Below are 11,905 nucleotides of genomic sequence, written 5' to 3'. Positions count from 1 at the left end.
AGGGCAAAAACCACCCGAGCAGCTCATTTTTAGGCTCAAAAATGCCAGTTAACCCCCCCAACTGCCCGGCGCTGAAGCGACAGGGACTCGCCTTGTTGGTTTTTTTTTTTCCCCTCCCCTTTCAGAATAAATCTGTATTTAATGGGCGCGGGAAGCGCGAACGAAACCCTGCTCAGCGAGATCGTTTCCTCGCCGAGCAAATAAATTCCAGCTCTCGGAAGGAGAAGGAGGAGAAGCAGCACTTTGCCTAATTAAGGACAATGTGGTGGGGCCGCGGTCCGGCCCCGGCGTTAATGGGCAGCAGCTCAATTATCTGCCCATCAGGTCACATCCTTAAATTCCTTTTTATCTTGGTATCGCACATTATTCAGCGTAATGAGCTTAATATCGGGAGGAATTACAGGCAGTACATTTACCCTAATGAAGCAAAATTACCCTGAAATCGCATTTTCTTTCGTTTCCACCTCGAAAAACTTTCAGATCAGGTCGAAAATTGAAGTGATAAATGCAGTTAATACGGGCAGAAGTGTATTAAAACAGGTCTGTTTTCCCCCCAAAACCGACCATTTCTGCAGGTCAGGCTGAAGGAGAGGATGGAAACACGTCCCCAGGCCCCTCTGGATTCTGCTCAGCCTTGAAACACTTCTCTTTTATTTCTCTTTTTTTTTTTGCTCCCAAATAAGTCAAATCCTCTTCCACTTTCTTATATGGAAATCCAGGCCTGGCAAATTTTTTTCCTAAAAATCTCTTTGTATTTATTTTTAAATATATTTATCTATATTATATATATGTTGTGTATTGTGTAATATATATCATAATAGCTATTATTATATACTTTATAGTCTTCATATATCATCAAATATATCATTCAAATATTATTCATACATTATTCAGATGTTTATATAAACAAATGTCAGATAATTCAAATATATTCATATTCTATATATTAATATATAGTTATTAATAATTAATTATTAGCATGTAGAATTATTCTATTCTACAATAGATTATAATATATTTACATTTAAATTTATTATATTTCAATATAATTTACAACTGAATTAAAAATGTATATAAATATACTGTATAATTTAAATATGTATATAATATATATATGTATATATGTACATAAAATATTTGTATTATATACCGATAGTAATTATATATATACATAGAATATTTGTATTATATACAGATATTAATTATATATATAAAATATTTGTATTATTTATAGATATTAATTATTCTATATATTTATTTATATCTATTTATGTTTTATATATGCTTATATATATAATGGTTGCATGTAATATGTTTGTTTTATATGTTTATTTATGTTAATTTTAATATATCTGTTTGGTTTAATACACATTTCTTGCCCTTGGCAGGCCAGGACATCACCTGGAAGTGTCCAGCACAGGAGGATTTTCATCCCAGAGTTCAAAGAGCAGGACAGCCCAGCGTTAGCAGTGGGAATGCTGCCATCAGTTAAGGGAGGATCAGAGAACAGGGCAGTAAAAATGAGCTTTGGGGGTTGTTCTCCAGGGGGGAAGAGCCTGTGGATCAGGGCTGGGTCACGGGATTGGGCCCCTGTGTCACTGTCCTGTCACAGCACAGCAGGTTCCAGGCAGAGTTTCGGTGTCTATTTGGGATTTCCTGGGTGCAGGAGAAGAACTGACCCTGAATTAAAGCCCCTTCTCCTGATCCCTGTGATCCACCCCAGCCCTGCCCCGCTCTCCTTTCACCACTGTTACATTTCACCTCAGGGAGAAAAAAAAAAACCACCAAGAATTTGGGCAAACTCCCCTTCCAGCAGGAGTTTAAATGACTGGCTGACTCCCAGGAGCTGCAGGAACTCTCCATCTCCATGGTTTTTCCCCTCAGGAAATCCCATTCTCCCCCAGCTCACCCCCTGCTCCAGAAACATCCAAACCCTGAGCTCAGCTCATTTAACAGCCACAAGACTTTCTGGTTTTTTTGGTTATTGCTCTTGCCAAAGGACAAGAACGAGCTCGTGCTCCCGAGCAGAGTCATGGATCCGATGCATCCCAGGGGTGGGAATTCTGGGAACAGCAGCAGAGCCCAAGGAACAACTCGAGACAAACCCTTGGCACCGACAGACAAACAGAAGCCCCTGACAACTTTTTGGGGGGTTCTGGAAGACAAGCAAAACTCGAGGCAAAGCTGCTTTTTAAGCTCTGCTGTGACAGGACAGTGACACAGATCCAGGGGCCCAATCCCGTGACCCAGCCCTCATCCACAGGCTCTTCCCCCCTGGAGAACAACCCCCAAAGCTCATTTTTACTGCCCTGTTCTCTGATCCTCCTTAAACTGATGGCAGCATTCCCACTGCTAACGCTGGGCTGTCCTGCTCTTTGAACTCTGGGATGAAAATCCTCGTGGTCTTTGAACTCTGGGATGAAAATCCTCCTGTGCTGGACACTTCCAGGTGATGTCCTGGCCTGCCAAGGGCAAGAAATGTGTATTAAACCAAATTCTTGGTGGTTTTTTTTTTCTCCTGGAGGGTCAGGGGTGACTCTAACGTGAACAAGTGCTCAGGTTTTGTGTCTCCACGTGAGAGGAGCCCCATAAAGACCTGCCAGCCAAATTCCAGGAGCAGTTACTGAGCCTGGCTCGGGATGAAGCTCTTCCCTCCCGGACACACACACACACAGACGTGTCTCTCCTCAGCAGTCCAGCACTTTACTCATGTTCCATTATGAACCCAAAGAATGAAACCCTACCCACACCCCCCAGAGGGCTGCTGGGGGGGAGGCAGGAGCTTCCTGAAGGCAGCAGAGGCTGATGATTTCCTGCACACCCGCCACAAAAGCCACAGGAAGCTCCCCGAGGAGACAAACCCGGCCCCCAGAGCGAGACCTGCTCAGATCCTCTCCCATCAAACCACCCAGTCCTCCTTCCAGTAAATCTCCCACCACAAATCATTGCATTAATGGCCCAGGGCAGCACAAGGGTTGTTTGTATCCTCTGTTCTCTCCCCCCTTTCCAAGCAATAAAGCCGAGTCGGGAATCAGCAGCGCCCTGGAGGGTCTTGGCTCAAGGGTCTCACTTTCCCCTCCACAAGTACCTGCAATTTGTTTCAATCAGCAGCAGGACTGAGGCCCCACATCTTAACCTGAGCATCCAGGAGGGATTTCACATCACCTCTCCTTGTGCAAAGGCTGCTCCACCACTCCCACTGCTTTTTTTTCCAAAGGCTGCTGCACCACTCCCACTGCTTTCTTTTCCCCCCCGAGGTGATTTGGTTCTAAAAAAGCTTCATCCCAAATTGTACCCTCAGGCTGAGGAAGGGCTAAGAGGAGCCAAGGCTGAGCTCTATGTCACAGCATCAGCCCCAGGACCCAAAGAGCTGCTCCTTTTTTGAGCAAATCAAAGCCAAACAACCTCTGGGAAGCCAGAAATCCATAAAACAACAGCCCCACCAGCACCTTATCCCACTTCTCCAGCCCCATTCACAGCTCTGACAGCACAGGAAGACAGAGACCACCTACCCCAGGAGGCAAGAACAACTCAGGGCTCCCAACTTTGCCAGCTGCCCCCCCACATTTATCAAGTTTGGTGCTATTTGGGTTTAATTCCTTAAAACCAGACCCGGAGCTGCACTTTATGGAGACACAGATTTGCCCCTTGGGAAGCTGAGTGCCCTCAGGACACTGGGGAAAAAAAGAAAGAAAAACAAAATCCAAAAATCTTCCTTGATGTCTGAATACTTCTGAATCCTGCTTATTTAACTTTTCCCATCCAGAAAAAGGAATTTTTCAGGGGAAATCACAGCAGCAAAGAGGCAAATGAGCCCTTTTCCTGCCCTGTTACAGGACACTGCTGCATCCACACCCCCCAGTCTGCCATCAGACAAAGCTCCAGCCCCCTTTTCCAAAGGTTTCCATCTTCTGCATTCAGCTTGTTTCAATTATTCAGGGCAACCCAGGCTGATAATTACACAGTCCCGAGCTGCTGAGTAAAACTGATGCTTAATTAGCCAGCGGGAAAGATCGATTAAGATCCAGCGGGGTATCTTGCAAAAGTTCTTCAGTGGGACTGCAGGGAATAAAAGTCTGGCTGTGCCCTTCCAAAGGATAAAAATTCTCCTCTTCTCAGGGACTCGACAGCAGTTTTATTTGAACTGGATGCTCGGCTCAGGCAGCCACCCTGAGCTTTATTGTCAGGCCTCAGCACCGAGTGACACAACTCACAGCTCGTAACCAGAGCATCGACAGCGAGCTCTGCATCACATTGCCAGCCAAAAATATAACCCAGCTGAGGCTCAAAGTTTTATTTAAGCCTTGAGCAGCCTGATTTCTGGTTGGGTTTTTGTTGTTTGGTGTTTTTTTTTTTTTTTGTTCCTCAGTTTTCCCCTCAGAACGATAGGAAAAATAAAAATTAGGTTCGTTTCCTTCGTTTCTCCAAATGATGCATCTCGTGTTCTTACTGTTCTTGGAACAGTCCTGAGGACACGAGGCTTTAAAATCCAGGTCTGACCTGGGTTCTAAGTCAATAAATCCCCTTCACTCCTTTTTTTGCTGGATCAAAGTCCAGACAACACGTTTTGGAGCTCAGGAGCCCCCCTGTGAAACGGATAACTTTGAGCAGCAAATCCACAGCACGAACCTCTGCTCACAGTTATTGATTTACCCACAGACTTAAGTGATGTATTTTCTCCACAAAAAACCCTCTCTGCAACAAGGGAGAAGGAGGAACAGGAGAGGATCAGAGACCCCACATGAATGGAGCTGCACACTCACAGCCCAAGGCATCATTTTTTCACTTTGAAACGCACAAATTCCGAACAAAATGAAGACAATTTCCCAGACAACCATAAACTGGTTAACTGGGAGTGTAAAAACCAGTGGTCTTATTACACCAAGCCCTGAATGTCCATGGATTTTCAAAGCATGGGACCAACTCTACCAGCACAAAGTACCCCAAGATGTGCCACCGTTCTGAAGCAACTTTGATCAGAGAGGAATTCAGAGAACACTGACCTGGCTTTGACTCTCTGGAAGGCCAAAAGAATCTCATCCCTCTGCTCCCTGGCTTCAGCACTCAGGTTCTCGTTCTGCAGCCCTTCTGCCAGGTAGTCCTCGGCATCTGGGGAAGAAGGAATTACAGGTTAAAACTCAGAGATCCTTAAAACTCAGAGATCCCTGTTCCTGGTTAAGAAACCCGCAGCCCTCGAGGCACCAGCCCAGTCTGAGCTAAACACAGGTCAGGCTGAGGACTTGATTTGGAGAAGTGAAGCCCTGGAAGTGATTAAAGAGGATCTAAATGTTGCCTGTGATGACAGAGCTTCTCTCTAATTGCAACAGTACGTAAGGCAAATAAACAAGTGAAAAGAAACTTTTCACTTTGGTGAACTTTTCACTTTGGAAACTTTTCACTGCTGGCAAAAGCAGAAGAGAGGATGAGGAAGGTGAAGTGAAAACGTGACCAGACCAAGTTCAACTCCACCTGCCTCTGTGCTGCCCCAAACTCTAAAGATCTGCTGCTGTGAAAGGCTTTTGGCATTAAAGACACAGGAGTGGTTCCCCCGTTCAGGGAGGATCCAAAGCATTCCTAAAACCAGTGCAAGGTATCCACTAACACTCCAAAATCCCCCTGATCTGGGACTTTGCACCCTGAAAACCAGGTGGGTCGTGCACTTGTGTCACAAGGTGGGTTCTCCTGCAGGGTTGTTGCTGGACTCCCACACCCTGTCCCTGCTCAGACAACAGCAAACACAACAGTTCTCCCACCTGGAAAAACCACATCTGTGTGCAGAAATCCACCCTGAACTGCCAGACAAAAAGGATTAAGCGCCTTCTATTTGCATAAATATTTATGTTCCTTTACGGGGGAAACCGAAAGAAAAACCAACAAACTCAAGAAAAACCAACAAACTCGTGGAGAACAAAACAGTTCCACCCCCACCTGCCCTGTGCAGAGCACCAGCCTCGTGCTTCACTCCTCCTTCAGCAGAGGAAAGATTGGCTTCATTCAAAGCTCTGCTGTTGTACATCCACAGGCCCCTCCAACCTTTAACTCCCACCCCACGCTGTGCCACTAATGTCAGTTTAATATCCTGCTTCCAAGGACTTCCAGCTCCTTCTGCTTCAGCTGCCAGCCCGATGCCAGCAGCGTTTAGCACAGCCCAGGCACCTGCAGAGCTCCTCAAAAAACAGTCCCCCACCTGCAGGCACGCCTCAAGATCAAAATGCCACGGGAGAAATTAAAGGTTTTTTCTGTTAAAAACGCGATCCCCTCGTTTCTTTTTGCTGCCTGTTCGTGACACGCTCAAAGGTTCAGAGCAGGGGAGGGGGGGGAGAATAAAAAAAGGGGTCTTTGAAGTGAAGGTCACGAGGAAGGATGTGGAGGGGGAGCAAGGCTGGTGCTTGGGCATCCCCCAGGAACAGGGCCCTCTTCCTTGGCTTCAGAGGGGCAGGGGGACTCAGCTCTGCCCACAGCAGCCTGGGAAGGAGGAGTGACTCCACACTGTAACAGCCCAGTTCTTTTGGGGTTTATTCAGCTGAAAGCACCAGTTGCCATGGGAGCACCTGCTAATTACCAGATTCCTGCCAAATGCAGATTCCTGCAGGTCCTCACCAGCTCCTGCCTCTGTGTCCCTGCCTTTCCTCCTCCCAGGAGGGCTCCTGACCCCTGGGAATGAGGTCTGAGCCCATCAGCCACAGCCACCCCTTCCCAGGGGAGAAACAACCCCAGGAGATCAAAATATCCAAGCCCAGCCCCTCCAGGGTGGGGATGAGACTGTTCCCAAGGGCCTGGGGGGACAGGACAAGGGGCAGTGGCTTCAAACTGACACAGAGTAGGTTTAGATTGGATATTTTAGGAAGAAATTCCTTCCTGGGATGGTGGTGGAACAGGTTGCCCAGAGAAGCTGGGGCTGCCCCATCCCTGGAAGTGTCCAAGGCCAGCTTGGACAGGGCTTGGAGCAACCTGGGATAGTGGAAGCATCCCCATGGCAGGGGGTGGGACTGGACGAGCTTTAAGGTCCCTTCCAACCCAAACCATTCCATGATTCCCTGAGCCACAGCCCCAGCAGATGGACAGCAACCCTCGAGCACAGCATCACTCCCAATCCCACACCTACGTCCAGCAGCAGTCTGGGAGCTCCAGGAGCACAGAGATTCCAGGCAAAAATGCCTGTTCATACAAACTCACTGCTGGTACTTTAACCCTGGGGTAGGACCCAGGCTTTGCCAATCCCAGGCCAATCTTCTAATCCTGAGGCTCAAATTCATTTTCGGCACCTCCCTCTGCACTTTTAATTGCACCCCCAAGGGACTGGACCAGGATCTCCCTCTGCACTTTTAATTGCACACCCAAGGGACTGGACCAGCTTAGGACAGGCCTAAAGATGCTGGGGCTTAAATCACAAATGCCACAGAAAGCACCCAAGCACATCTATCTAAGCCCAAAAAGCAGAACTTGCTCTGAGGAGCCTCCTAAGAACAGATGAGGCCGAGGGGAGAATTTATTCTATACAAGCATAAAAAAACAAGGGAGTGAAAATGGCCCAGCAAGAGAAGCTACAGGTAGAAAAAAATACAGTGAGAGAACAGGCGAGGAAAACAAACTGCTCCCAGAACTGCTGCAAATCCCAGTTACACCCCCCGTGTCATTTTTAAGCTCAGATTAACTCCGTGAGCGCACGATTAGCCCCTAATACAGCGTTTACTTACTGGGATGTCAGCCCAGATCAGCTGCTGGATAAGTTATAGGAGGAGCTGGGTCGCTCCTGCAGAGCAGGCAGAGCCCCCTTTCCCAGCCAGCCCCGATGTTTATAGCAGCAGGAAATGAAAAAGAAAAGCCCTGGCCATAAACTCTCCAAGTGGCTCAGGAAGAGCAATGTGTGAGCAGCTCGAGAGTAAATCACCCTAATGTTGGTTTTACTGCTTGTCAGTAACGTTATAGCCTTGATGTTTATGGATTGGCTCTCCCAGATCCACTCGGAAAGTTTACAGGACTCTCCTCCTCGTTTCCTGAGGCTAAAAAAGGTAAAGAGAGAGAGAGAGGAGGGAGGAAAAAAAAAAAAAACCAGTGGAGATTTCATCAAGTGTTTCAGGGGAGCTTCTAGAGGTGATTGCAGTTCTCCACTTTAATCCTGCAGGAGATGCCCAGCATCCTAAGAATTATGTCACAACCACTGAAGTCCAGGTAGCAAATAACCTTTTAATGGCAGCACTAAATTCTGGGAGTTAATCAGCACTCAATGAGCAGAGCTGAGGGGGATTAGGGTGCCCTGGGTATTCTCTCCACGCACACACAAACCTTCACAGTTGGTTTTTTCACTCTTTTCTACTCCTCTGCCATCAGAAATCCCACACCCCTGGTGCAGTGGAACCAATCCCACAGGATCAGAGAATTCTGAGCCAACCAGCCTGTTCCAACACTTCACACAATCCCCCTCCTGCAGTTTATCACCCCAGCTGGCTGGGAAAATGAGTTTAAAAAACTTTAGGACGCCCATCAACACTGAGAGCAGATACCCTGAGCTTCCCTGGGACTGCATTCATATTTCCAGGACGTGTCCCAGAACAGGCAGGGATTTGGGAAGGTTGGTTGGACCATCTCATCCCACCTGTCTAAATAAATCTGTGAACTATTTATTGCACAAGGTGTTCCTTGAGCTCTTCTGGAAGCTCAAGAAAAGGATGTTTTAATTGTGAAACAATATTTTACAGGTGGGCCTTCCAGCTTTTGGGGGGAGGGGGCTGAGGGAGAGGAAACCTTGGGAACAGAAGGAACCTTCATCCATCCTCCTGCACTGGACTCAGTGGGACAACTCCCTGTGCAAGGAACAAGAGGGGGGAACCTTCCCAAAATTTCAGCTTCCAAGTTTCAACCTCAGATCCCTCGTATTTAAATTTTGGAGCTGCTCATTGTGCTGCTGGCTGGGGCTCCCCAGCCCTCACCAAACAGCATTTCAGTGTCTATTTTTCCAACAGCTCTGCCCTCACCCACCCCCAGCTTTGCCTGGTGCTCCTGGTGCCCAAACTCCGCCAGGAAAAGCAGCTTTTCCAGCCCCACCCCCCGAAACCAAGAGGCTCAAGGAGGCAGGTGAAGGGCAGGTAATCTGATTGACTTTGCTCCTCCGAACAGAACCAGCAGCACTGTGTTTGTCAGAGATATATCACATTTTTAGAGCTGCCTTGTCAGCCTTCAGGAGGAATCTGTGCCGGCAAATATGAAACACTCTTTAAAAAATGAAAAAAAAAAAAAAGGTAGTTTGAAGAGAGACCTGACTGAACCAACCTGTATATACATAAATATATATATAAATATATATATATAATCAGTATATAATCCATATATATATTATATATAATCTGTATATATAAATATATATATGAATATATATAATCTGTATATATGAATATATATAATCTGTATATATACAAATATATATCTATATAATCTGCATATATAAATATATATCTATATAATCTGTATATATAAAAATATATATATTTAAATATATAGATATATACCTATATCATAGAATAATTTGGGTTGGAAAGGACCTTAAAACTCATCCAGATTCACCCCCTGCCATGGGCAAGGACACCTTCCACCAGCCCAGGTTGCTCCAAGCCCTGTCCATCCTGGCCTTGGACACTTCCAGGGATCCAGGGGCAGCCACAGCTTCTCTGGGCAACCTGTGCCAGGGCCTCCCCACCCTCCCAGGGAAGGTTTCCTTCTCAAAATCCAATCTGCTCTGGCAGTTTGAAGCCATTCCCCCTTGTCCTGTCACTCCAAACTCCTGGAAATGGTCTCTCTCAAGCTCCTTGTTGGCTCCCTTCATGTACTGAAAGGCCACAATTAGGTCACCCCAAAACCTCCTCTTCTCCAGGCTGAGAATATATAATACGTATAAAATTATAAAATAATAAATAAAATATAAATATATATAAAAATCTATATAAAATCCATCAGCCTGCAGAGCTGGAAGCCTCCTCAGCCACTGGAAGGCCTCAAGACCATACAGATTGTTAAAACACAGCAAGTTTGATCCAGAGGTATGTGACATGCAATTAATCTCCATTCATAGCCTGCTCCACCTGTCAGCAAACAAAGGCTGAGCTTTAGGAGGAGATCTGAAGCCTTCAATTAAAAGCAGTCAGCTAACAAGAAAATAATCTAAGTTAAAGGAAGGTGGCAGGTGCAGAAATGAGTTGTTTACAGAAGTGTCAGCCCCAAACAATAAAGGGCTGCACGTCAAAAAATGTGAAAGGGTGAACTTCAGCAGAGCCCCTGGGATTAAAAACCAGAGGAGAAAAAACCTCCACCTCCATCTGGGGGAAGATACAAAGTGTTTGGGAGCGAGATCCGATGGGTTTGGGGGCTCCACAGGGAGGGACAGACACCAACTGGAAGTTATCAGGGAATCACAGAATCAGCTGGGTTGGAAGGAACCTCTGAGATCATCAAGTCCAACCCTTGATCCAACCCCGCTGTGGTTCCCAGCCCATGGCACTGATGCCACATCCAGTCCCATCTTAAAAACCTCCAGGGATGGAGAATCCACCACTTCCCTGGGCAGCCCATTCCAAGGGCTGAGCACCCTCTCTGGACAGAAATTCTTTCTGATATCCAACCTAAACCTCCTCTGGCACAACTTGAGACCGGGGTTGAAGCTCTCCAGAAGACACATCCCCACGAGCTGCACGTTCCCAGAGGGACTCAACACCAGCACATCTCAAACCAGAAGCCAGCAGTGCCCCAGCCCCAGGGGAAGCTGCAGAGGGGGCTCAGTGCAGCCCACGAGCTGCTCCTACCCTTTGTCTCGCCCTAACGATGCTCAGAGGTGGAGCCTCCTCACCTTTCCAGGAAGCTCTCGCTGAAGATATATTTTGGCCACGCCAGAAGAAACCTTTAAATCTTCCACACACTCAGACTCTGGGACCACCAGAAAACTCCCCCACCCCTAACACACACATGGATCCTCGTGGCAGCTCCTGAAAAACAGGAGCACAGCCCCCAACCCGCCAGGGCAGGGCAGCCACGTGTCCTAAACGCTCGTCAGGGGCAGAGGAGGCGAGGCCACACACAACCTGAGGACCCCAAACCATCAGCCTTGCAGAAGAAACCCCCCCCAGTCCTTCCACTGCTCCCCCCGACCCAGCACAGAGAGGTGCAAAAAGCTTTTCGGCTCCTTCCCCCGCAGCCCCGGGGGGTTCCCCCCACCGAGCAGATGAGGGGCCAGGAGGGATTTGCCGTTACCTTCCAGGAGCCTCTGGATCTCCTCTGGGATCATGACACCTCCCAGCTTCCTTCCCACGGGAGCCAAACGCACCGCGACCGCTCCTGTCCCGGGGGGGGAGGGCAGGGACAGAGCGACAAAGGAAGCACAGAGGGCGGGGACACCCCAAAAAAGAGTAGGAGGAACCGCTGGGCTCTGCTCGGCTACCACCTCCTCCTCTTATAACCTCTGCGGGACCTCCTTTCAGGCAGCCGGGTCGCCCAGGTGGTCGCCCAGGTGATGTCCCGAAAATCAGAGGAGCTGCCGAGGCCCCCGATCCCCGCCCAGCAACGGCCCAGCTGAACCTGCCCCCTCATCAGCCTCTCCATGGGGTGGCATCTCCCTCCAGGAGCTCAGCTCAGAACCACCTGGCCCTGGATTAAATCACCTGGCCCTGGATTGACCCTCCCGTGCCTGTTCCTGCCGCGGCAGGAGCCGGGGCTTGGATTCGTTCCAGGCTCCCTCCTCTAAAATGCACGGGGGAAGAACGTGGTGCTGCTCTGCAATAAAGCTTCCCCTCTTCCTGCCTCCTGCACAGGAAGGGGGCTGGACTGGGAGAGCTGTTCAGGTTTCTGGCCCGGAGAAAGAACAGGGCTGTGCACTGGGATGTGTTTTATGGCAGCAATAAATGCAAACTGAGCTCCACAA

The 11,905-nt window shown here is 48.0% G+C and overlaps 1 protein-coding gene across 1 annotated transcript in view; it reads right to left on the bottom strand.

Annotated features, from left to right (window-relative positions):
- SKAP1 (src kinase associated phosphoprotein 1) overlaps positions 1-11,336 on the bottom strand; it is a 149,593-nt gene extending 138,257 nt beyond the window's left edge. The window contains exons 1-2 of the mRNA XM_027668946.1: positions 11,239-11,336; positions 5,004-5,109 (exon numbers count right to left, since the gene is read on the bottom strand). Of these exons, the coding sequence (XP_027524747.1) occupies positions 5,004-5,109; positions 11,239-11,272 (140 nt within the window). The 5' untranslated portion in view covers positions 11,273-11,336. The remainder of the gene's footprint in view (positions 1-5,003; positions 5,110-11,238) is intronic.
- Positions 11,337-11,905: the final 569 nt, after the last annotated feature.

Source organism: Corapipo altera, unplaced genomic scaffold (assembly GCF_003945725.1).
Source record: "Corapipo altera isolate COAL_440 unplaced genomic scaffold, ASM394572v1 134, whole genome shotgun sequence".
Classification (NCBI taxonomy): Eukaryota; Metazoa; Chordata; class Aves; order Passeriformes; family Pipridae; genus Corapipo; species Corapipo altera.
This window is presented reverse-complemented; position numbering and strand designations above follow the sequence as displayed.